The sequence below is a fragment of the Microdochium trichocladiopsis genome (assembly GCF_020744255.1).
Source record: "Microdochium trichocladiopsis strain MPI-CAGE-CH-0230 chromosome Unknown B0I36scaffold_9, whole genome shotgun sequence".
NCBI classification, from domain to species: Eukaryota; Fungi; Ascomycota; class Sordariomycetes; order Xylariales; family Microdochiaceae; genus Microdochium; species Microdochium trichocladiopsis.
This window is the reverse complement of record NW_025763552.1, coordinates 223055-246747: the sequence shown is the minus strand read 5'-3', so window position 1 is coordinate 246747 and position 23693 is coordinate 223055. Positions and strand designations below refer to the sequence as shown.

The 23693-nt window shown below is 57.3% G+C and overlaps 10 protein-coding genes and 1 non-coding gene across 11 annotated transcripts; 5 read left to right on the top strand and 6 right to left on the bottom strand.

Moving 5' to 3' along the window:
• Window positions 1-563: 563 nt before the first annotated feature.
• On the bottom strand, window positions 564-1838 carry B0I36DRAFT_366352 (membrane dipeptidase; the record flags this gene model as incomplete). The annotated part of the gene is made up of 2 exons (XM_046159285.1): window positions 564-1684; window positions 1778-1838. The coding sequence occupies 2 exons, from the start codon at window positions 1836-1838 to the stop codon at window positions 564-566; spliced, it is 1182 nt and encodes a 393-aa protein (XP_046007952.1).
• Window positions 1839-2754: 916 nt separating this feature from the next.
• B0I36DRAFT_386988 (uncharacterized protein) lies at window positions 2755-5266 on the bottom strand (the record flags this gene model as incomplete). The annotated part of the gene is made up of 5 exons (XM_046161131.1): window positions 2755-3062; window positions 3209-3636; window positions 3694-4305; window positions 4366-4579; window positions 4636-5266. The coding sequence occupies 5 exons, from the start codon at window positions 5264-5266 to the stop codon at window positions 2755-2757; spliced, it is 2193 nt and encodes a 730-aa protein (XP_046007951.1).
• Window positions 5267-5705: 439 nt separating this feature from the next.
• On the bottom strand, window positions 5706-7770 carry B0I36DRAFT_366350 (POT family-domain-containing protein; the record flags this gene model as incomplete). The annotated part of the gene is made up of 6 exons (XM_046159284.1): window positions 5706-6256; window positions 6331-6740; window positions 6823-6921; window positions 6984-7275; window positions 7350-7477; window positions 7544-7770. 6 exons carry the CDS (start codon window positions 7768-7770, stop codon window positions 5706-5708), a joined length of 1707 nt encoding a protein of 568 aa, XP_046007950.1.
• A 1018-nt stretch (window positions 7771-8788) lies between these two features.
• B0I36DRAFT_294999 (uncharacterized protein) lies at window positions 8789-10212 on the bottom strand (the record flags this gene model as incomplete). Its single annotated transcript, XM_046151835.1, has 4 exons — window positions 8789-9104; window positions 9196-9546; window positions 9642-9762; window positions 9858-10212. 4 exons carry the CDS (start codon window positions 10210-10212, stop codon window positions 8831-8833), a joined length of 1101 nt encoding a protein of 366 aa, XP_046007949.1. The 3' UTR covers window positions 8789-8830.
• A 735-nt stretch (window positions 10213-10947) lies between these two features.
• B0I36DRAFT_366349 (uncharacterized protein) lies at window positions 10948-11683 on the top strand (the record flags this gene model as incomplete). Its single annotated transcript, XM_046159283.1, has 2 exons — window positions 10948-11556; window positions 11657-11683. The coding sequence occupies 2 exons, from the start codon at window positions 10948-10950 to the stop codon at window positions 11681-11683; spliced, it is 636 nt and encodes a 211-aa protein (XP_046007948.1).
• Window positions 11684-11990: 307 nt separating this feature from the next.
• B0I36DRAFT_162013 (uncharacterized protein) lies at window positions 11991-13036 on the bottom strand. Its single transcript, XM_046148675.1, has 2 exons — window positions 12454-13036; window positions 11991-12361 (listed from the first exon to the last, which is right to left on the bottom strand). Exons 1-2 carry the CDS (start codon window positions 12992-12994, stop codon window positions 12258-12260), a joined length of 645 nt encoding a protein of 214 aa, XP_046007947.1. The 5' UTR covers window positions 12995-13036; the 3' UTR covers window positions 11991-12257.
• A 1242-nt stretch (window positions 13037-14278) lies between these two features.
• B0I36DRAFT_331345 (uncharacterized protein) lies at window positions 14279-15433 on the top strand. Its single transcript, XM_046154969.1, has one exon. The coding sequence runs from the start codon at window positions 14334-14336 to the stop codon at window positions 15219-15221; it is 888 nt and encodes a 295-aa protein (XP_046007946.1). The 5' UTR covers window positions 14279-14333; the 3' UTR covers window positions 15222-15433.
• Window positions 15434-16162: 729 nt separating this feature from the next.
• B0I36DRAFT_366346 (uncharacterized protein) lies at window positions 16163-16792 on the top strand (the record flags this gene model as incomplete). Its single annotated transcript, XM_046159282.1, has 3 exons — window positions 16163-16224; window positions 16311-16358; window positions 16495-16792. 3 exons carry the CDS (start codon window positions 16163-16165, stop codon window positions 16790-16792), a joined length of 408 nt encoding a protein of 135 aa, XP_046007945.1.
• Window positions 16793-16964: 172 nt separating this feature from the next.
• On the top strand, window positions 16965-17066 carry B0I36DRAFT_t159. The gene has a single exon. It is a non-coding gene; the product is annotated as a tRNA-Glu (tRNA).
• A 504-nt stretch (window positions 17067-17570) lies between these two features.
• B0I36DRAFT_366345 (uncharacterized protein) lies at window positions 17571-18452 on the top strand (the record flags this gene model as incomplete). Its single annotated transcript, XM_046159281.1, has 1 exon — window positions 17571-18452. The coding sequence occupies one exon, from the start codon at window positions 17571-17573 to the stop codon at window positions 18450-18452; it is 882 nt and encodes a 293-aa protein (XP_046007944.1).
• Window positions 18453-19480: 1028 nt separating this feature from the next.
• B0I36DRAFT_434150 (uncharacterized protein) lies at window positions 19481-23583 on the bottom strand (the record flags this gene model as incomplete). Its single annotated transcript, XM_046162686.1, is given in 6 exon segments — window positions 19481-21032; window positions 21055-21404; window positions 21806-21984; window positions 22153-22163; window positions 22178-22465; window positions 22788-23583. 6 exon segments carry the CDS (start codon window positions 23581-23583, stop codon window positions 19552-19554), a joined length of 3105 nt encoding a protein of 1034 aa, XP_046007943.1. The 3' UTR covers window positions 19481-19551.
• Between the last annotated feature and the right edge of the window lie 110 nt (window positions 23584-23693).

Below are 23693 nucleotides of genomic sequence, written 5' to 3'. Positions count from 1 at the left end.
CACACGTTTACCGCACTCCTATATCATAATAATAATAAATAATTCGAAAAAGATCATGGCCACGTCTCGGGCGTTTCTTCGTACCAAAAGTTGACCTGAATCGTGATGCGATTGACTCGTGCCGCCCTGCGCCAGAAGCGGTTGCCATCGTGCAGACGTCATGCGCCTTCCCGGGCGAGCGTTCCCGCGCACCATTAACAAAATTGAGACCCAATGGTCGGCGTGGCAACATACGCGGTCGGCTAAAGGGACTTCTAAACAGTGAGTCGAGGACTTGACTCGAATTTGCGGATGAACCGACATCCTGCGTGCATAAGCGCCATCTCGGGGGCGCCGTCACTTTGCCATCCTATAAGTCATTGACTTAATGACTGAGGCTGAGACCGTTGAGTTTGTCCTTGGCTGAAACGTATCATCATGTATCCCCGAGCTTCTTCCTGAACACAAAGTTGTGACAGGCCGTGGTACACTCCATTTATAGGACTGACAAGTGCAAGGCGCACACATATTCTTTTCGGCCCGAAGCCGTTCGCGCTGAGCATGACAAGATGGAATGTATCCATCTAGAGCTCGTCGTGCACAATTTGCAGCTTCTTCCTCGCGTCCCGGACCTCGTATGGGTAGTACTCCTCACCCCAAGTCGCGGGCAGATCCTTCCTCTTCTCCCAGATGGCGGTCGAGGGCAACTCGTACTTCAACTCCTCCTTGACCGCATCGACCGCATCCATGACTCTCATCAGGTTCCGCCCCATCAAGTCCAGCACCTCTTCGTCCGACCAGCCCCTAGCCAGCATCTCAGCCACCAGGACGGGGTACTTGCTCGCATCCTCGAGCCCTTGCACCGAAGCATACATCCCATCAAAGTCGGACGCGATGCCGACGTGCTTCTTTCCCACGATCCGCGCGATATACTCGATATGGTCTGCAACCCTGGACACATTCGCCGTCTCCGGCGTCGGGCCGATGAACGGCGGGTAGAACACCGACTGGATGACCCCGGGGTTCTTGCCCGGCCCGTCGCCGACAAGCGCCAGGATGTCGTCGGGCACATTGCGCGGGTGGTCCTGCAGCGCCCGGCTGCCCGAGTGCGTCCACACCACGGGCGCGCGGGACAGCCTCAGCGCCTGCCGGGCCGTGGCGTCTGACGTGTGCGACAGGTCGACCATGACCCCGAGCCGGTTGAGCTCCCGGACCAGCTCGTCGCCCAGGGGGCTCAGGCCGTTGCCCTCGTGCGCCGCCGTCATGGGTCCCCCGCCACCGTTCGACGACGCGAAGGCGCTGTGGCACACGTGCGTGAGGGTTAGATAGCGCACACCCAGCTGGGCAAACACCCGCACGGAGGAGAGCGAGTTGCCGAGAAAGTGCGTGCCCTCCATGCCGAGCAGGGACGCGATCCTGCCCGCGCGGAACGCGGCCGTGATGTCCGCGGACGAGCGCGCGAGCTGCAGGTGCTCCGGGTGCTGGGCGATCATGTTCTGGATCAGGTCGAGCATCTCGAAGGCGTCGCGGAGCGCGTGGGTCGGGTTGTTGAAGTCCGGGCCCGGGTCGTCGCCCACGAGCTCCGGGCACGGCGTCCACACGGTCCAGAAGGCCCCGCCCAGTCGGCCCTCGCGCAGACGCGGGATGTCGACGTGTCCCGGGACTGAGGCGTTGATGCTGCGGATGGCATTGAGAGGATAGCGGTCTGTGTTCCCGGACGTTACGGTGTTAGCAGTGCTCACTGAACTCCGCGGACGGGATGCCGACGCGAGGGGAAGGGGAAGGACTTAGGGCGTACCTAGGGAGCGCAGGACTTGGGGCAGGTCAATGTGCGTGTCGACCAGCGGGCTTTTCTCCATGAGTGAAATGGCATGATTGAAAAGGCTGTCGCGGTCCGCGTCCACGTGTTTCGTACTCGAAGCCAGGCCAGCTAGGCCCAAGGAAAACAGGCAAGTTATACTGGTTGGTTTCATGGTGCTTGCCAGAAATGAGAGATGGGGAGGCTCGTACTGCAGCTATGCTAACAGGTCACAATGATAGAATGTGGAACGCAAAGAACTTAGGGAAGCCTCTAGTACCAAACTTCGAGAGGGTGATATTGGATCATTTGGTGCAAATGTCGTTCGCTTAGCAGAAGAAGCAACAACATAAGAATGAGAGTGCATCGTGCGATGCTTCTACCCCTCCCCCGATGACAGAGAGCCGATCGACGGCTTGCTCCAGTTACGCCGCAGCCCAGGCAAGTGCAGGCGAGTCCTCCGCCCCGATGCCGGCCCGGGGCGGCTACCTGGACATCCAAGCCGGGAATGTGGCTGCCAGATAGCGCTAGACGCCAACTTTACTGATGCGCTGATAGGCGTTGGAGAACAGCCGCCGCTCTCGGCCATTGGCCACTGCCGCCAATCAGACACCATGCCGGATCCCCCGCATTCACCGTGCTCGCCGACACTCGAAACGCCCTTGATCTTTATGGTCGATGGCTCGTAATAATGACAAGGATGGAAATCGTGTTCTCAGGTTAATTGCTTGCCTATGAACACTAAAATACCCACCACGTTGGCTGGCAAGCTCTTGCTCATGACGGTGGGCCTAGTTCTTTTGGCGAGACAGGGCTATCGTCCAGCCATGATGTCGGCAGACCGAAAGTATTGGGTTCTAAATTCTGCCCGAGAATATCCTACCAACCTAATCAGGACAACGGGCGATAAAACTCTGGCTAGCCACCAGGATTAACCAACCCATATCATGATCCATTGAGAAATCCCCGTGGACCACTCAAGACAGTCCTCGCCCAAGGCCGCCTGTCCCCGTTGCGCCGCCGCCGCCGCCACCGCCACCCGCCAGCACGATGCCCTCAGCGACAACAGGGCTGAGCCGCACCGTGCTCTCAAGCCCGCGCCACCAGATGCTGTCGGCGCGCAGCAGGGCCAGGCGGAGCGGGGCGAACGAGCGCGCCCGCGTGCGCAGCAGTTCCCGGACGCGGCTGTTCCACGTATAACACTCTGCGGCCTCGGCTGGTGTTGGGGCCAAAAGGAGGAGTGTGAGCCAGAGTTGGGAGTGGAACGCGAAGCCGGCTATTGACCCTGCGCCCGTGGGGAAGTGTCGAGAGGCGTTAGCGAAGTGAGGCGATTTAAAGTTGAAAAGAATTCTTGAACGCAAGTAGAGCATCGCATTGGAGGTAGGCAGTGAAAGTCACAACTTGAAGCAACGAAATGGGAGAAAAACCTACAGAATGGCCAGAATGATTGGAAGTCGTCCAGACTTAACCCTTCGATGTAAGCCGTGAATGCCCTGGCACAGGCCATGGCACCAATACGCACTTGTTCCTTCCCCCCGTTCCCACCATCTACGCGCATTGAGCCGTTCTGCTCGGCGCTCCCAGCGGGGATCATTGTGGTTCCGTTCATGGGCACGTCGTGGTTGTGGTGAAGCGTGCCATTGTGTAGTGGGCGCATGATGGCCCTGAAAATAATCGCTCTGGTGATATGGTAGCCCAGTTCCAGGAAACTGCTTGTTTTGTCCCGAGCATCGCGAAGGCCAGTGTCCTTGTTGGCGATGGTGTGCGAGTACCACTCGGTGATCTGTTCCATGAGCGGCTGCGCCACGCGAAGAGTATCTGGAAGGTTCGTGCTCAGCCGCTGTGAGTTTTGCAAAGAGCTAAGAGACTGCGAGTCAGCACAATATAGTAGTCCAGCCGGTGGCAGTTGACCGTACAAAAGATCACGCAGGATACATCTGAGAATATTGCTCAGCTCGACGAGTCGCACTACGTCCTGCATTTTGTGTGCATCGTTACCGCTGCTTTCTAGATCCTCGACGGAAAGGCGGTCCACGAGCCAGTTGTCAAGCGAAATCAGCAGGGGCCGGCCGGTGACTGCCGCAACCCAGACATCACTCATCAACACGAGGCATGATATCCGGCGACGTAACGCCTTGTCGGCCGCCGAGAGGTTCCAGCCTGCCGGATCGTACTGCAACCCCAAAGCGTTGGACATGGATACCATCATGCTTGCTAGGATTGACGCTCGCTCGTTGTTCGGCATGAGGTAGTCATCTGGCGGGGCAAGGAGAAGTAGGAGTGCACACTGGACTGAGCTCAAAGTCGGCCGACTCTCTTGTTCTCGCAGACACACCATGGCGAAGTCCCTCAGCTCTCTGCGGTGCTGCTCCTCGTAGACGGTCTGAATGCACAGGACGTCGTCGAAAGTAGAGAAGTCCAAACTCAGAAGGTAGACTGCAGCAAGCACGTCTGGGGACAGATCTTCGATGGTGGGCTGGGGCTCGAATGCTAGGATTGGAAACTGTGGAGAGATGAAGCGGTAGTATCTGATGACGATACTGGTCAGTACACACAAACATGAAATACTAGCATAGAGCATGACTTACAAGGAGAGCAGTCGCGCACCGACGTCCGGTGCGATGATGGTTGAAAGCTCGGCTCTCCTCTCTTCGTGTCGGAGACTGAGCTCCCGAGCACTGTCGTGGGTTATCAGGAATTGCACAGGGTCAGTGCCCCCAACGACAGATCTGACTGTCAATCTCTTGAACGGCATCTGCCCCAGGCCGTCGTAATAATATTCCCGCATGACATGAGGATCCACTATGCAGCACTTTGTCAGAGTTTGACCACGATGATATGCAGGAAGCGGCACGCACTTGGATCTGTGGGACCGATCAGGACGCCATGATCTACATCCGCGACCGCGGGAGGGCTCCCCGGCCATATACCTGGAGAGATGTTGGCAGCTTGCGGGCCTAGCTCCTCACGCGTACTTTGTGTGTTGTCGAGCTCTCCGAGATGGGGGAGACCGCCGTGCGCCTCAACAGGGCCAGAAGTCAGGAAGTCGTACAGGGGTTCGAACTGGTAGCCCTCAAGGTCGCTATCAAGAGCACCTTGAGTTTGGTGACTCGCTACGGCATGTTGATAGCGATCCAAAGATTCGAAAGCAGCCCCCATATCGTGTGATAAAACAGGAGGACCCTGCATATTTGTAACCAGGTTGTGCGACTCCGTTCCTGCTAGATTCGCCGCCGTCGCCGCCGCTGTACCGCGCACCGGCCCCGGCCCAGTAATGCCCGGGCTGATACGGGCTGGCTCGCCGGCTCCGTCGGGACCCGGTACCCGGCGACGGGGCGGAGGAGCGTGGACGAATGTGCAGTCGCGGCGGTAAGCCTTGCAGAGCTCGCAAGGGGCCGCCTCGACGATGCGGCAGGCGGCACGGCGCTGGCGGCAGAAGTCGCACGGCCTCTGGGCCTTGCTCTTGTATCGCCGCACCGACGGCTGCATCGTCGCGCCCCGGCGCGTTGCTAGATTTGCGGCTCGTCGCGGATGTGGTGTGTGCTAGATGGAGACTGCGAGTCGTTCTCGTGGGTCTCCGAGGTGGATGTTGTCCCATCGCCAGCTGAGGGGCCGAGAGGCAGGGTCCAAACTTTAATCAGCAGCATGGGAAAAGCACAAGGGTCCACATGACTGATTAGGTGCTTAAGCAGACATCAGTAAATCGACTTCGAGTCTTCAAAGAGGCATCATTGGATTCGCTTCAAGTATTGAAATTGCACATGAGTATAGCTGGACGATCGCACGAGCACTGCCGGAGAACAATGACTGCCTCGCAACCCGGTAGTCTATTGGTGTGTGCTAAATTTACTCATCAGGGATCACCGTGTGTGCCTGTTCACGCAAACCACCGAGAGGACTCAAATATGAGGTACTCCTTCGGCTTGCATCAGGCTGCCAGAGGCGGCTTGTCGCCGCCAACAGACACCTTGCCCGCCTCGATCCCCTTCACCTTCTCTACCTCGACTCCCGTGAGCGCACTCACCTCCCCGGCTGGAACAATGCCGTTGGCAATATCATTCCTAAACCACAAGTAGAAGAGTACGCCCGACACGAACGCCGCGACAGCGATCCCGCCATAAAGCCACACCATGTACGGGTCCTTGCTCACAGGCGACAGGCCGATGCCAACCGCAGCCCCAAACGCAATGGTCAACCAGAACATGGACGAGATGAACGCCCTCAACGACTCTGGTGCCTTGAGGAACGCGACCTCGAGCCCCGTGACGACGACCCAAATCTCGGACAGCGCCATGAAGATCCACGCGGGCGTCTGCAGCCACACGTCGATGCTGTTCTCCTCGGGCGAGGCGTAGATGAAGTGCTGCAGCACGCAGCAGTACGTCATGGCCAGCGCGGCCATGATGAAGCCCAGAAATATACGCAGGATCGGGTTCAGGTGGATGCCCCACTGCTTGCGGAGGAAGGGGTAGATGATGACTGTAGACATTGCGAGTGGTTAGGAAGACAGGACACATATGTACCCTTCAGAATGCTGATGGGGGACAACTCACTGTCAAGTAGCGGGATGAATGCAAGCATAAAGATAGTCTCGAGGCTCTGCATCAAGTCGTTCGGCGTGCCCCCCAGCTTCATCGACCCGGCCTGCGCCACCAGGTTTGAAAAAGCCTGGATCCAGACGACAAAGTATACGGGAAACAGGACAAAGTACTTGCACGCACCAATGCCGCTGCGAATCTCGGACACGTAGCTGTCGGTGTACCGATCGTTGGCGCGTGCGAAGGCGTACTTCTCGAGGCGTCGTCGGGCGGCGAGGGCGGAGGGCTTTGCGTTCTCGAAGCCGCGCTCCCGGATGGCGATGGCGGTCGTCTTGAAGGCGTCGATAATCGCGGAACCTTGCGCTGGTGCGGTGGTGAGACGCCGGCTGAAGAACATGAACACGCCGAAGGTCATGAGGAAGACACTATCGTCAGCGAAACAGAGAGTTAGACTGCGGTCTTCGAACAAGAAAACACAAACGGGTTTGTGTTTTAAGAGTGACTTACACGAGAGGGATCAGATAAGCGACCCAGAAAGAATGCGCCTTTTCGACACTAGTCGTGATCAGACTTGCGAGAGATCCAACATTGGCTGCCCAGTAGTACCTGCAGGACCTGGTCATTAAATGCTCTATTATGGGTGGCGAAATCACTACAGACCGACTCACCACATGAAGATACTGGCATTCGTCAGCTGCGCATCGACCACGACGCGCTCGCCAGATTTGGTCATCTTGATATAAGACTTGAACGAAGTGTTCTGCTCGGCGGACAGTGGCGCGATGCAGGATTTCAGGCCACCCGTGCCGAGGCCGACGAGAATCATCATGGCAATGAGCCCGCCCATGGCTGCGCCAGAAGTTATGCCGGCAGGAGTCGAGGTAGCCACGAGAATCACCATGCCGATGACGTAGATGGGCACCGAGCAAATGATTGTCTTGAACTTGCCGAGATACTGATCTAAATGCCAACAGACCGAATATGAACGTGTCAGCTGAAATCACCACGTAGGAATTCAGGGCGTGCTGACTGACCGGCGACAATAGCTCCAAAGACCGTACATAAGTAGGCCCAAAACTTGAAGAAGTTTCCAAGCGCGGCACCAGTTGACTGGCCCCGGCCTAGGGCACCAGGCACACCGTTGCTGCTGGGATACGGGATTCTGAGATGGTAACGTCAGAGGCAGTTTTCCCGACCGGTATCAACCTAGAGAATTGTGCTTGCTCACTGTATGTAATTCTGCAGAGGCCCGCTCAGACCAATGTACACAAAACGCTCTCCCATCTCGAGAACGCAGACAGCGAACAGTAGCCATGGCAGAGGTCCTCGGACTCGACGGAGCTGGCGGTGCTCTGCGTCGTCCTCGTTGTATTGTTCACGCGGAGCAGCAACTCGCGTGACCGTGGACCCATGCCCACGAAGTTGCGATCCGTCATCGTGGAAGGCAGACGACATGTCGAGGTCGGCGGTAACGTCCAGGAATGCAAAGTGAGAGACGAAGAGGGATGCGAAAGCTCAGATTCCCACAGGTATTTGGAGTGACTCGAGCGAGGTTCGGCTACTGACAACCTTCTGCGCGGGTTGCTGTCTGTGTTGCAGATCCAGAACGATGCCACCAGGGCTCGGATGATGTCTAAATGTATTTTCGGAGTCCACGCGTGTCGAGAAGGTCCACGCTGTCCCACGCAGGGAACTACGCTACCCCACAAAGAAGCAGCTGCGATGATTGCCGAGACCTTCGACGCCGCAGTTCAAGACCCAAGGGCTCAGGCCTCCGCACGATAAGCGGCCTATCTACTCAGGACCATGGCTGCACCCTTACGTTGACTTTTGACTTTGGCGAGTCGTTGGAGGCGGAAAATGTGGAGCACAAGACGCTGCGGCAAGGCGTTATCCGGCCGATGCACGCCCGGATAGGCCATCTGCTTGAGGATTAGTGGGCATGCTCTGATATCAATGGCAAGGTGGCTCCGCAGGCCGGTACCGGGATGTCACCGGACGTTGTAGGCCGGACAGGGTCTCAATTCTTTTCTCCGCCGAGCATCTAACACCTGGCCTGGCGTGGAAGGTCGAGACACTGCCAACATCGTTATTTCGCTTGGGCAATCACTAGGTAGTTCTTCCAAATGTTGTCCTTTGCATTCTGGGATGGAACCAACTAGCCCCGCCTCTATGGAAAGTTCGTTATACACTAGCTAACTTTCCAGGACCATTTCGAATGACCGTTTAGGAAGCCCCGCGAATCATCAACGACGGTTCCCGACCCAGGCTCGCCCCATCATATCGCCCGCTAGCCGGGGGGGGACTTCCTGGCGACGGCACGGCTAATTCACGCCGTGCTCTTCAGCCCCCGTTATGGGCTGGTGTTGGGGGAAGGAATACCATGAGCCATAACTTTGAGTGGAAGGCAAATCCGGCTGCTGACTTTGAGCATAGGGAAGCCACGGAGGTGCATTTGCGAGGTGTGACGAGTGAAAGAAATTAGACGGCACGGCACCATATTCCTGAGATAAGTCTAGCCACAGCTGGGGAGAGACTTCAGATCTGTCGTCATTAAGCTGGGTAGGGTTTCTGAAGTTGAGCTCGTAGTGGGCTCAGCTGTTGATAAAGTCGCCGGGTTTGATGTTGAGCTACAGGATGGTCCTGTCGATGGGGATATTGTGGCTTGCGAGGTCGAGGTCGAGCTCGTGCTGAAGAATAAGGGCAAGGTCACAGTCCGGGTCGACGACAAGTAAGTCATCAGAAAAGTCGGAGGACTCCGGGGGTCACATTCACCAAATTCCGGCTGGCTGCACGTCAACGTCCGTTAGTATCATGTCTCGAAAAGAGAAGCACGAGGAAGAGAAGAGCGGAAACGAAGTTGCAATCGCCCACACTTACCATCCCGGGCCACAGTGAGCCTCCTCCACTCCGCACCTCCCGTTCTTGCCACAACAAGGCCCCAGGACGTTATCACAAGTATACCTGTTCGGGCCTCCACAGCTGCCATCAGTCGAGTTCCCCCAGACCATCGGGGGCGGCGCTGGATAGGGTGTACAGTTGCCAGACTGGCATCGGCCGGCAGCACAGAAATCTTCTCCCGTTCCACATTGCCCATCCCTGCGACAGCAGTCCCCCCATCTCCCGGCGCACTGGCGGCCACCGTGTTCCAGGCCGCATGTGCCATCGGTACTGTAGACCTTGTCGCCCAAGCATGCGCCCTCGTAGCAAGTTCCGTCGTCGCAGTCGGCTCTGTTGCAGATAACACAGCAGCTCAGATTAGCAATTCCCTGGTACCTTTCCGTCTTCTCGGGTCTCCTCTACAAGGGAGCTTATGCTCGACTTACGGTTCGCTGCCACAGGTCCACGTATCAACGTTGCAGCACAGACCATGAGTCGTTCCCGTGCAAGTAGCGTTGTTATGCAACGGACCACAGCGACCGTCAGGCGATCTGAGCGGCTCAATGACTGGGTTCGGGTCAAAGAATATTCTGTTAGCCACTATATCTGCTGATAGGGCCGATGTCTCTAATGTGGTAGACTCAGGACCGGTCACTACTTACAACCCTTGACACAGTAAGCCGTTTCGGGGCGTATGTTGCTGCAGTCCCGGCCGAGGGACGGGTTGAGCGTGAAGAAGAAATCGAGCGTGATGTGGTACCTCTCAGCCAGCCATGCACACGTCCAGCGGTTGACATCTTTGCGGGTCTCGGTCGCGTAACGACAGCGGATCTCGCCAGGCTTGAGCTCTCCCGTAGTTATCAAGTCCAAGGCAGGGTACCTTGGGATGGTTGTCGTGCTGTTGTCGCTAGACGGAGCCGCTTCGCTCGCGCCGTCGGGTAGCCATGTGACCGGCTTGCATACATCGTCCGCCTTGACTGACAGTAGTTGGAGGGCAAAAAGAGCAAGGAGCAGCATGTCAGGTGCCTGGACGATGAGTTGTCAGATTGGTTACTTGCCAGGTTCGCCAGAGTCTCAACGGTTTGAGAACCCCAAGAAGATTTTGAGGCGAGAGAGCTTCGCTGCGTCTGCCTGAATCTTGGGATGGAATATTATGCTTCTCAAGACTTCGGGGTGAGTTGACTGGGCGCAAATGTGAACTGACAGGACAGAAATTCTGTTGGAAGCAACACTGTCTTCCCAACCTCTCGAGATACGGTAGATGGCTCGAAGAACGGCCCGAATACTGGTCTTGATGAGGCCTCAGCTCACGATGCCTGTAGAATTATCGGACGACATTTCAAGTGTCACCTTCCGTATCTGACCAGGGTTTGCACGGCTTGGACAAGTTTACTACGCTAATGTGTCAGAACTGGCGTGGAAGTCCAGTGCGATAAGTCGTTAACCAGGCTCAAGACCGAACCAACAACGGCGGTGAACAAATTTCATAGGACCCACTCGGAGTCGTGATGTGAGCGTGTGCATGGAGGCCCTCAAAAAAAGTCAAGATATGGGAAGCAGAGCATGACATGAGACCTTGCGGCGAAGGCCTCACCTGAAAACGACAAAGCGGAGAAAACTACCAAACAAGTAGAAGTCATCAAGGCTTGGACAACGCCTAAAACCACTGATTCAAATCGCACCACCTATCCCATCATCAGACTTTAGGACGTCCGCCTGCAGATCCCCCGAACTGGCCAAGCAAGAACGAAAATGGCCGAGAACTCTTTCAACTCTTTCAGCCTCACGTTGCCGAGCGCGCCTCACAGAACTCAGTTCCCGTATCCGACGTACGAGGAGCACGTAGCCGCGGGTAGATGGATCGGGACCTCTATACCCTTGTTACACATCTTCTGGCTCCTCAACGGGCCCCTCGAGACCGCTGTCTCTCTACTATCGCTACAAGACGGCATCATTCGGCAAGAACCACTATTCGACCGTCAGACGGGCAAGTGGCACCCTGTCGCCGAGTGTCCTGTTACCGACCCTAAGATCTCGTCCATTACTGTGTCTGTCTCCGAATTAGACGACTGGGACATGTTGTGGTCTGAGGCGCACTGGAATCACTCGGATCCACACTTGCCAAACGGCAATGATTCGGTCATCTGGTCCATCAGCGAGGAATATCGCCGTAGACACCTGGAGTGGGTCGACAATGAAGATGAAGATGATGAAGATGCGGGGTACAATGAAGACGGCGCTGAACTAGTGAAGTGCTGTGGTCAGGACAGGCCACTGAATAAGGAAGCCACTATCATGGTGACGCCCTCAGCCGGAGGTCCGGATGCCGGATATGTCACCATCCGCGACTATGTGTCAGCTGTACACCCCTGGCTTATGGCGTTACGAGGGGATATACTCGGAGCTATGGGCACATCGAATGGCCAGGAAGAGCCATTTGGCGCTGATACAGAACTGACAGTCAGCTGCACTGGTGCAAAGCGAGTGACGGTTGGCCACGACAGGGACAGCTGGTTTAGAATGAGCCTGTTGGCAACGGGACATAAGAGACTCTGGGATCTGGGTTTGTCGAGATGCATGTCAACATCGTGAGCTATGAAGGGCAGGACAGCGGAGAGCATAAACTAGACATCGAACAATCACCGCAAGTATATCAGCACAATGGCAGAGACATGCCTCAAAGAGTTTCAAAAGCACCACACCTGCCTCCTCCGAAACTTTCTGGGTACCGAGCACAAAATCACAAGGTAAGGCAGAAGGCTGGCATCCAGTGTGAGTACCGTAGAATGCAGTATGGTCTTCGTGTCACGCCAACAGTTCATTCTCAATAAATGTGAGATTATGAAAAGGCTAATGGGCAGAGAGATGTGGTCTGGGTAAACAGGCATCGAAATATGAAGGAAGTGATTGACAACTGCTAAGCCACATGGAAGGCAGATGCTGGCGAGATGATTTCCCACGGGACCAGCTTGGTCCGATGATATGACCATAAACCTCACAACGAAGAACAGCACCTTAAGACCCTCAGCCTAACCATCCACCACACCACGCCGCCAGCTACCCTAGGCTCTGCCCCACAGCATTCCCAGGCGTTGGAAAAACGAAAACAACGAACCCTTGGGGATGTACCCAGCATAAGTGCTCTCCCACCACGCAGCAAACGAGCCTGTCAGGAAAGAGTCAGCACAGCTAGACCAAACACATTTGACGCCCTTCCGCCAGAAACGGCGTCCAGAACAGCAGGATGGAAGACGGTACCTTCAACTGGCCCCAGCTCGGCAAAGCCCAGAGCCTCAACCACGACGGGCGCAAGCAGGACCAAGACGCCAACCGCAACGATCGTCAGCAGCCCAGCCGCCGCGACGGGGTGGTCCTCGGCGAATTGGAAGGCCGTGCCCGCTGCATCGACGGAGCGATCGTATGCGCTCTTCATGGCGCTGCCGATCTTGTCCGGGTCGCCCTGCTCCAGCACGGCCTTGATGCCATTGAGAATGCCCTCGGCGATCCACTCCGTCCAGCCACCCTGGGCCGTCACGATGTCGTCGACCTGCTGAGGTAGTTCGGCGCTGGTATCGTTCTCTGCAGCACGCAGGATTGAGAGGACGTCCGCGACGGCCTTTTCTGCTGCGGTGAAACGCTCCCCTGTGCGTTTAGGCGGAGGAGCGCGAGGTGCGGATAATGCTCGCTTAAGCTCCGCGCTGCTAATGAAGGGCTGTGCAGAGCCTGCAGAGTTCTTGTGCCAGTGATAATCGTCGTCGCTGCCGCAGAGGCAGGAGAGCATCGAGGACAGCGGATCCATTGGTGGTGATTGAGGCTGAGAGCGAGAGTTGTGAGTGCGACGTGGACCTGCCGTTCGTAGCAGAGTTCCGCGGGGCATTCGGCGAGATTAAATAAGCCGTCATCACTTAGCCGCCGGACCAGGCTTTGGTCGCCAGAAGCGGCCGCTCAGACACCGGCCAGGAGATGTTGGTTGGCCTCCCACAGGGTACATCCCCTCGTCCTACTGGCTGGCCTTGTGAGACCATCTGCAGCCACACGTCCTCCCAACTGCAGTCAACTGCGGCAGCCCATAGGTGGAAGGCCGATCCCGGTAATGGTAAGGCAGAAAGTTTTGTTGTACAGGGAGGGCTCAGACTGGGTTCCAGGACATCCCTTCTCCTCTCGTTCGTCATTGTTGTTCTCGCCGTGGTATCAACCCATGGTTCTAGCTAGATCTAAGGCTCTGCTATAGCCCTTAGGGTACTCATTGCAAGGTCTCAGTATTGGCATCCCAATGGGGCCTAAGAAAAGCTACAAGAGGACTGAGGACGGCCTTCGACCGTATATGGCCCTTCCATGCGTGACAGCAGCAAAAAGTTCATCCACCAAAGCTTATGTAAGCAAGGCAGCAGCAAGACACAGCCCTGTGATCCCCTCGCCCTACTTGGTCGGTCACAACTGGGAGAACTTTGTCAATGTGATCGGCTTTCTTGACAGGAGCAGGAATGGCGACCAATGCCACACCAACCTGTCGTGCTCCAGCCAGCCTCTGCTCGATACCAGCAGAGCTCTTCGAGCAGGTCCTCGAATGTCTTCGTTTCCATCCCTCGTCACTCCAGGCGCTGCGTTTTGTCTGCCCCAACTACGACAGCCTTATCTTGCGGCACATCTTCCGCCGCATCTCCCTGTCTACGCTTAAGCTGTCCCGCGAGACCTTCCTAAACATCGCCTCGCACCCACACCTGGCCAGGCACGTCCAGGAGCTGGTGTGGTTTGACCTCCCCGACACGGCTCTCTCCGCGAGCGAGGAGTACATGGCCCAGAACCCAGGGGCCGATGCGGGCTCCCAAGAAGAAGATGAGGGCGACGTCCCGCGGGACGAGGAGGAGTATGCCCGGGAGATGGCCGAGCACTGGGCAAAAGAGCGCGCCCTGCACGCCCAGATGGCCGAGGCGTGCTGGATGAAGAGCTACGACATTGGCAGTGAGGCCACTGCTCCTGCCGCCGCCGCCTTCGCGAGCTCCTGCCAGGACGTATTTGACGAGTTTCGCGGGTGGTTTGTGCCTGCCCTGGACAGCATGCCGCGGCTGGCTTCGCTTGTGGTGCACCGGATCGAGCTGAGCAGGGAGAAAGGTCCGGTGACACCGCGGTCGACGGTCATGAGACAGGACACTCTGCCCCGGACGAGCGTTGTGTACCGCGACGTGACGGTCCACTCGATGAGGTACAGGTCGGATAGACTGGCGGTGCGGCAGGGGGCCCAGTCGAGGCTTTTTGTCGACTTTATCGTCTCGAACTTGCAGGCGCGCATCACCAGGCAAGACAGGACCGGGACCCCTGAGAGCCATTTTCAGCTCACAACGCCCCAGTGCGATCTTTCCCACCCGCGAAGGCGGATGGGGCAAGGAATACACCTCGACTGTATCCCGAAGGATGTTTTCACGGGGTTCGATGCGATTGAGCTCCAGCTCGACCGGGTCGACAGGGCAACAATGATCCGAGTGCTGCCCGCACTGTCCAGTTTGAGGTCACGACTGCGGGGCTTGAGGCTGTTGGGTGGCGGCGGAGACATCTGGTTAGAGCATGTGCTGGAGAAGAACCTGCATTGGCGGAGCCTCAGAGTTCTACATCTGGCGCACGTAGCCGTAACGGCGTCACACCTGGCCGCGTTTGTAGGACAGCATTGCGCGAGTTTAAGGCGGCTCGTGCTGGACCGGTGCGGTATTACGCTGGGCCATATAGAGGCGCTGGGCAAGCTAGAACCATGGTCCGCTCTCGAGGCCATCCAGATCGTGGCAGCCGGGACAGAGACGTGCTACATAGTGGAGAGGAGTACTTTGGTCGAGGCGTTACGTCATGGGCGCACACACTCTACACTGTGGCACGCTGCATTGCCGGACTTGCACATGCCCAAGGACACAATAATCAGCACCACGCTGAACCAGCCTGTACTGGGGCTGTCGACGCCGAGAAAGGCCAAGATGGAAGTCACTCTATTTTCGCAGCCAGATCAGTCTGCACGACAATATGCGTTTTCGCGGCGGTAGATATGGGAAAGAGCCAACGGGGCAAAGAGCTGTATACTACTGGCCTATGGCGGTTCGGGTATAGAAGAAGGAGCGACGGCGCATTAGGCCGGATATGCAAACACGACTCATTGTCCCTCAAGCACCGCCGTGTCAGTACTTCATGTATAGCAGCCTGAACGATGGCTAGTAGGTCACTACCCAGATGAATTGCCAAGCTGATAGGGCAGTGGAATCTCAAGCAATGGCATAACCCGTGATATATGATGAAACCGTGTGCCATCAATCTAGACAGCTGGACAGAGGAAGGGCGCATGCTGGAGTCGACAGCGGCACATCAAAAACTCCTTAAGCTAGTAAGGACATGGGATTGAGACACGATTGACTGGGTGCGCTTTGACGGCGGGCCGTTTGTTTCGAGACGACTGAACATTGATAAAGGTCTCGTTGTTTCAAGAACGGGGCTAGTCCGCCTGGCGTGGATCGACAGCCATGCCGCGAGATTGTGGAAACACCATCTGCCTTTGGACAGTTTCGAATCCGGCTGGAGGGGGCGTCCAAGCGTGGCCGTTGCGCCGCGGGTCGTGATTTGTCTGATGCGGCGCACGGCTCTCGAACGGCTTTGGAGATGGTCCTCACGCCAGAATTAGACCTAAGCGGCAGTCTATTCGACGGAGCACCATGAACCTGCTTTGATCTATGCCAGACTAGCGCAACGGCGTCATCAGCGTGATACGCGTTGTCTGCACCGGCATCGTGAACGAAAGAAGGGATATAAGAGAGTCAATGGAGCGCCAAATGTCGGACGGAGGAGTCAACCCATCATCCTCACGTCCAGCAACCTCTCCTTTCTTTCCCTTCTCCTCTCAGCGCGAACCAATTGACTTGGCCGCTTTGACTTCATTTATATACCCACTTTCTCACGAGCATCCACGATATTTTATTTCCACTTTTTACCCACAATGCAACTCAGCACTCTTCTCAGTCTTTCCATTTTCGCAGCCTTCGGTGCTGCAGAGACAATGTAAGTGCCCCCCTTCCAACCGGATGACGAGCGTCCACGACCCGCCAGGAACCCCAGAAGCCTGTGCTAACGTTTCGACATCACAGAGCTCTCAAAGGCGCACCAGTGCTCGCAGGCCGCGGTCCTGGCACAGTGTAAGTCAAGCCCACACCGAGCCCCACTACATTGCAAAGCATACCACCGGCAAACGAGATCGGCATGACGTGTGTTTCTAGCACGTGGCTTGTGACCAGGTCTCCGCCAGACAACCAACTGACCAAGTTCCTGCAGGGTTGTTGGCGGAGGAGGTCACACACAGATTCATCACAAGCGCGCCGACGAGGAAGTGACGCAGGGAGTAGGCGAGCCGGTCTCGTACACCATGGTCGAGGGCACCATCACAACCGAGGGGGTCACCATTGTCGTCAGCACGCCCAGCATTGCCGGGTACACGCCCAGCCCGACCAACAAGGGCGGGAGCAGCACCGTCTCGACCACGGCGAGTCCCGGCGGGGCGGCCGGGGCGATGGCCTCGCCGTTTGTGGGAGGTGTCGCTGTTGCGGTTGGTGTTGCTGCTGCTCTGCTGTAACGAGAGCACTGGAAGATGGCAGGGTAGTGTGTTGAAGTGGCAGAGTCATCTTGACCATGTCAGTCTCTACATGTGTGGTGCCACCTTTGCGTTACATGCACCTCTAGCTGTTTTGGTAGACTGATATAAAAGTATATAAGCGTGGCAACTGTCATCCAATCAGAAAAACACATCCGAATTGGTGTAGTGGCTAACATTTGACGCTCTCACTTTCTCCACATCCGTGCGAGGCAACTGGTCCGTCAAGCCCGGGGTTCGATTCCCCGATTCGGAGTTCTTTTTATCCTTTTGCCATGATGAGTTATGTAGGTCATGATCTGCACTTGATCTTTGTCTAATCCCTTTTCTGTCATCTCCGCCATGGATCATGCCGAGGACGTGGAGGCTACAGGGCATCTGGGGGCCCCGGGGATGATGACGAACTTTCGCCGGAGTCTTGCCCGCTCAGCCAATCCGGGCGCCGGAGCCCCACAGCCGTTCCGGGTGCCGGACCAGACCGGCCGCCGATCCTGCACACCCGGCCGGGCACCACAGACAGGCCGCCCCCGTGCTCCCACGCGGCCACTGTGTCGTCATAGGCACGTAGCGACCGGCATTGCTTGCTTGCTCCGTCGGGCAGCGTGTTCGTTGCCATGGATGGCGCAGGGCCCCACGCCCTCACGAGCCCTGCCTTTTGCCTCTGCGGCCACGACAACAAGGTCAAATGATCCAACAGACGACGACACAACAAGCAGCCGCACAAGCCAGCAAGACATAGGCCACCAAGCAAGCTGCCACAATGGCTCTCGCTACAGATAGTACACAGCGGCCACAACCCAGGCAGTCAGCACATGGCTGGTCCGGCGGTAGCTTCACCCCCTGCTGTGACACGCTGGGTGACACTTCCTGGGCGGCTCTGATCAGCAACGTCGGCCACGTACAAGCCCCTTCACCTCCCACAGATGGCTGCTTCGCCATGGGCCTTGGCTCCGAAACGCCCGGCGTGCCCTTTCAGCAGCCATACTACGACATGGCACCCTTTGACACTCTCGTCCCCTTGTGGCTTTCCACCACAGCTCTCGACGACGCTGCACCTACCACAACCTCTCGGCCATCACCCCCGAGCACCGGTCCTGCCACATTTCCCGACTCTACTGCCAGCCCGCTGACGCAGACCATTCCTGAGGAGACTACTCTTGAGCCTTCGTCGCCAAGTGCGCCTGGGTGGACCACCCACCACGAACTTGATCAACAGCATGGCGAGATCTCGCAAGTCTCGGGCCCAGAAAGAGAACACAGCGCAGGCTCCACATGTGACACAGTGTCGACAGATGCAACGGCAAGTTCCGCCGCACAGTCTGAGCGGTCATGTACAACGGCCGCCGCCGCCGCAGCCCGCACCGCGGCCCGGGTAGGCAGGAGGAACAAGAAAAGGCGGGTACGCGAGAAGAACCGGACAGCCGCGGCCAAGTACCGCAGTAAGACAAAGGGCGAAGTCGCAGAGCTCGAGGAGACGGAGCAGCAGCTCGCGCAGAAGAACTGCATCCTGAGCGCCCACGTCGAGTACCTGCGCTACGAGATCCTCGCTCTCAAGACCGAGATCCTCCGGCATGGCGCTTGCGAGAGCCGGCTCATCCGGGGTTACATCATGGAGAGGGCCAGGCAGCTGGGTCTGGATTAGGAAATCCTTACGCTCACGATTGCAGTGTATGAGGGAGTGGGAGCGGTGGAGGGGGTTTCCTTCCAGACTCGCCGACAGCGTTGTGGAAATCTCATCGCTGCCGAATCGCGGGGATGACGCAACCAATGCAGAACTGGTATGATAAGTTGATTTAGTCGTGTTTCACAAAATGGCCATGTGTCGCTCGAGTGGGCGTAAAAGAGATATTTGAGTCCGTCCATCAATGGTGGTGTAGGGAGCAGACTGCAGCAGCTGGACCCAGAGGCGTCATGCAGGGACAAGCCAGATCGATGGAGCTCACACGTAATCTTGTACTAAGTTGTTAAGTTTTTAGGTTAAATCTGGTTGGCATTGGCTTTGACGTAGATACTTTAATCCCCTCACGCATCACGTGGCTGCGCGTCCGAGGCCGTAGATAGAAGCGCCCCCGGAAGGGGTACATGTAACAATGTCCGGAATGTCGGGCGAGTTGTAGAAAGGTGGCGCCCGCACGTTGGAGATTCAGCGAGACTGGGACACCATGCGCGCACTGGATGCAAGTTCTGCCAGGCGTCTGGGTACCCAACTAGCCATGGAGGGACCCTTGCACAGATCTAGACGATGCTTAATCGGGCATGGTACTTTAGGGTCGTGGCCAATATTGCTCAAGCGAGGAGGGGGAATAAGCAGGTTTGGTCAGGTGAGCTGGAGAGAGCCGGCCTGCCGGCGATCTTCATCAAAGGTGGGCGTACGTCACGATGTACCCAAAGAGATCCACCCAAGCCTGTGATCGACCGGAGAACCTCGGACACGTTCTGTTCCAAAAAGCGTGCGACCGCGCAGGCTGAGTGATTTTATGTCTCGACCGGGCTTGTGCTATGCACTTGACAACAACACTTCGAAGGGCGGAGGGCCAACATTGTCAAGTCACATTCCTTTATTTTGCAAGCGTACATGGGACTGTTCTTACAGTCGTCATGGTTGCTGCTCAACGTAACTCATGGTAAGACAGACATGACCACGTTTTGGAGGTCCTTACCATCTACCTTGCAGCACGATACATCTTCACACCAAGCTGCCCCAGAAACCCATGCTGGTTTGAGTACATGCTGCCGACTGGTTACGGCCCCCGAACCCAGTCCTGACCCATTATATGTTGCATGTCTTCCCAATCGAACATGCGCGCATCGCTGGGGAGCAGCGCCATCTCGCCTTCTTTGAGCACATCTCCCGTGCAGCTCGCCCTGTGCACCATAAAGACACTCAGCTCGTGCGAAAAGGGCCGTGGCTCGGCGACGTCTCCCTTGGCCTCGTCCCAGTCGTGCCAAATCGAGTGCGGGTCATCCCCAGTCTGTGCTGAGCTCTCGGAGTCTCCTGCTCGACGGAACGTCCATTCGCCCGTCGGCTCGCCGGGCTCCTCGTCGTCTCCAACTGGCCAGTACCAGACCATGTCGCCTGGAAGCGGCCGTACCCATCTCCAAGTACGCTCGTATCTCTTGGCCGTGCTGAAGCGGTACGATGTCAGATGAGGCCTGACCTCGAGAAGGATCTCTTCGGTGTCTTTCCACCAGTCCATCGTCCGCCAGCCAGAGTTAGCCGGCTTCTGGACGCTAACGGCAACCCTATCGGTCTGCTTGATTTTGGACAATCTGATCCCGATGACGTTGCTGGCACAACGGGGATTCTCGAGGTAGTTGAGCATTGCCCGCTCTTTGACAGTGAGGGCAGGCTCGGGTGTCTTGACCTCGAACCTTTCTAGCCGCAGGCCCGGGACGGTGGCGAGGGCCTGGATGTGGGCAACTGTAGCAGGGGAGGGACGACTGGAGCTCATATACAGTTCGCGCAGCGTCCCAGCATGCAAGGTGACAAAGTGACGGAATGCATCGACGCGGACCTGGATTGCAGCCAGCACAAGCGACTCGAGCTGTGGCCAGACGAGCTCCTGGCGAGCAAGGAAGTGCTCGAGGAACGGAACACTAAGCAGCGAGGCAGGAGGAGGTACGCCAAATGTTGGGTCGCAGTAGAATTTGTAGCCGTCTCTTGACCGGGGCCTGACGTCGAGCTTCTTGAGCCCGGTGGCTTCTGCCAGAGCTGAGATGACTGTCGGCAGGTGATTGATCATCAGCTGATCCAGGGCCAGCCGCACGACGGTCAGGGACCGCAAGCACTCGGCACGGGGCGTGCCGTACAAGGACTGGCCGGTGCCCTGATCTACATCGTCGATGCCATCCGGTCGGTAGTCGCGCACGTGGATCGCCACGGGGCTGGTTGCAGCTGTTGGTGACTGCTGCCGCGACTCCTCAAAGGCCTGGCAGAGGAACTCGCGTGCGAGGCAGGCGGGTGAGGCGAAGATTCTGCCCGGCGGGTGGAGGGGCTCGGCGGACTGGTTAATATATTTGCTGGAGCGGATGGCACGGTCGAGGGGAGGCGGCTGCACGTCGATGGTGTCCAGGCCCGGCAGTCTGGCGAGGGCGTCGTCTAGCCATGGGCGCGACGCGTTGAGGACCGCGATCAGGCCGGTCAGCGTGTTGCACGGACTGAGCCAGCATGTACGATGGTATTTCCAGACCACGCCCTGGAAGCGTCCCTTGAAGGCACAGTCTGTATTCGCATCCGTCCATACTCCAAGGCCCCTGACGCATGTAGGAAAGGCCTGCCATTCGAGGATCCGGACGTGGCATGCCAGGCGAGGCATGCTCGCAATGTAAATCAGACCGCGCCGATGGAACTCCAGCGGGGACAGCACGACCCGGCGAAAAAAAATATCGGCCGATGACGGCGTCGTGGAATTCGTCACTGACGACGAGTCGCAACGTCTTCAAGTCGTCCACAGGTAGGTCTCGGACAACGACATCCAGGAGCTCGGGGGCGAGCGTGGCCAGGGACGCGGCAAGCCGGGCGGGGACGCGACCGTCGTCGAGCATGGTGGTGAGGAGGAAGTGAGTGACTGGCGGCGACGAGAGGTGGGAGGATCTGTGAAGTGAAAAGCAGTCAGCACAAGTGAACACGACCTGGGAGAGAGAGAGGGCGAGCAACCGACAGGCTGTGCGTGCTGGGAAGTCGTGACAGGCGGAGGACGGGATGTCACGCTGGCAATGGTGCGTTAAGATAGTGGTTGAGCAGGCGCCGCTGATGGGACGCGATGGATGCAGAGGATGGAACCCCAGAGAAGGAGTGGTACACCTCGCAGGGCAGGCAGCCACAGCATGGGTGCGAAGACCAGGCACTGCGGGGCAGGCCGGTCTCTGTGGTGAACCACTCTGCCAGCTCCTGCTGGCGTCACTGGAAAATGATACTCCGGTTCGTGCTTGTCAAGCTCATTGGCATGCCGAGGAGAGCAGGGCGGCAGGCCAGGCATCATGTCGGATACCCACCTCGGCGAAGGAAGCCACAGCGGCAGCCATTCCTCGCAGTGCCTCGTGGCGACATCGGCAGCCAGGAACACAAGTGCAAGACCAACGAAAGACACTTCCAGGCCGGAATCAAGGTGGGCAACAGAGTAAACAACGCCTTGGGCATCGTGGCAGACAGGTCGGACAGTAAGCAGATCCAACTATGTCCGGCAATCCAGACGTGAGCTGTGGAAGTTGTCGGGCAGGCAGATGACCTCACGGAGATTTTTTCAGTTGGTACAATAACAGACTTCCAACTCTCCCTGTGAATACCAACTCTTGATAGAGGGAAGACATTCCATGATATCTAGGCAGATCTGCTTTCTTACCAGAACGTGTCCTATGCGAGCCTACCAGCCTTGGAGTCATCCCAGGCACGCTTCGCGTTACTGGCGGCTTCCGCTTCGCTGGCGCCCATGCACGTCGCGTCATCGGGTATGACGAGCTCATTTCCATCGTATGCATCACCAAGAAGTTCAGTCTGCTTCTCGACAAAGTCTGCGAACTCAGGCCCAAACGGCGTCGGCTCCGCCGTGTCCCCGAAGGCCTCACTCCATCCATAGGTAAAAGTGTGGGGGTCGACACCGTACCGGACCACCTGGTGTCGCGGCCATTCAAACCTCCATATTCGGCTTGGATGCCCTGTTTGATCCTTCGAGCGTCAGTAGTACACACTGTCGCCGGGCGCTTTCCTGCCCCATTTCCACAGGTGCTCGTGTGACTTGGGCGGGAGACAATAGGCGCCTGAGAAGTCCTTGGACTCGATGACCCAGGTCTTGTGCCGATTCAACCACATCTGCCAGAGTGGAACTCGTCCTTTCCCGATCGTATGGACTGGCGTCTTCAGTGGATTGGAAGAAAGTGCTTCGCGTATGCTTGTTGCGGCTGGTTCGTCGCCAGGCCTGTGGTTCAGAAACTCTATCAAGTTGTGTGCGTCTAGCGTCAGATATCCACCGAGATTTACCCCCCCACGGGATTGAAAAGTCTTGCAGACACAGGCCTGGAATATTGGCGAGCGCCATGATATGGCCGACGGTTATGTGGCAGCCGAGGAGCATTCTCCGCAGCATGGAGCTATGGAGCGCGACAAGAGACGCAAGCACCTCGACAGGAAGGCCAACTTGTCGAATGTGAAGCCCTTCCAGCCTGGGCCAGGAGATCCCACGGCGGGCCAGATCTGCCAGGAAGGTGGTGGCCGCTGTGGTTGGCGTGCTGGATCCGCGTCTCTTGTATTTGCACCACCCCACAGTCAACTCCTGCAAGTCGCGTGCATGTGCGAGGGCCGATGCCAGCGCATCAAGATGCTCCGGCCTGAAGTGTTCAACAAGAACTTCTGCGCGTGTCAATGATTGGAGAATCTCGCCATGGAGGCGGCCAGCAAAGGATGTCGGCCAAAGCGGGATTGCGAGTGGCCGGCCCTCTCGCAGGAACCCGACCTTCAAGGACGCCGCGATGGGTGTTGCCCTGGCACCGCGGGAGCCACGGGCCCTGTCCGTGACGAAGCGGCAGAGGAATGCATTCGCGACGTGGAAATGTCGACCTTGATGATGAGCCAGTGCCATGGTGGAATCGATTGGTTTGTCCCAATGTGTTGTCCACTGCGAGCATGTCTGAGCGACAGATGGTATACATGCAGCGTCCCGCAAGTTGCCTGGCAATACTTGCAAGGCGTCCAACTGGCGCAAGTTGTCGACTGCAGTTCCCAGGCTGCTGGACCACTCTTCAAGCTGCCGGAGAGTGGTATAAGGGACGGTATTCATCTGGAGCCAGCAATTGTCGGCGAAGTCGTGCTTCGCTCGTTTATAGTCGTCCCCTTCTCGGACCTTATCGTCGTACGTAAACCATCTACTAAAGCAGTGGGAATTATTTG

Coding starts and splice junctions, on each gene's coding strand:
- B0I36DRAFT_162013 (XM_046148675.1), bottom strand. CDS start 12,994: ATGGATCCGCTGTCCTCGATGCTCTCCTGCCTCTGCGGCAGCGACGAC. Junction 12,362..12,453: donor CGAGCTGGGGCCAGTTGAAG/GTACCGTCTTCC, acceptor CTTTCCTGACAG/GCTCGTTTGCTGCGTGGTGG.
- B0I36DRAFT_331345 (XM_046154969.1), top strand. CDS start 14,334: ATGAGACAGGACACTCTGCCCCGGACGAGCGTTGTGTACCGCGACGTG.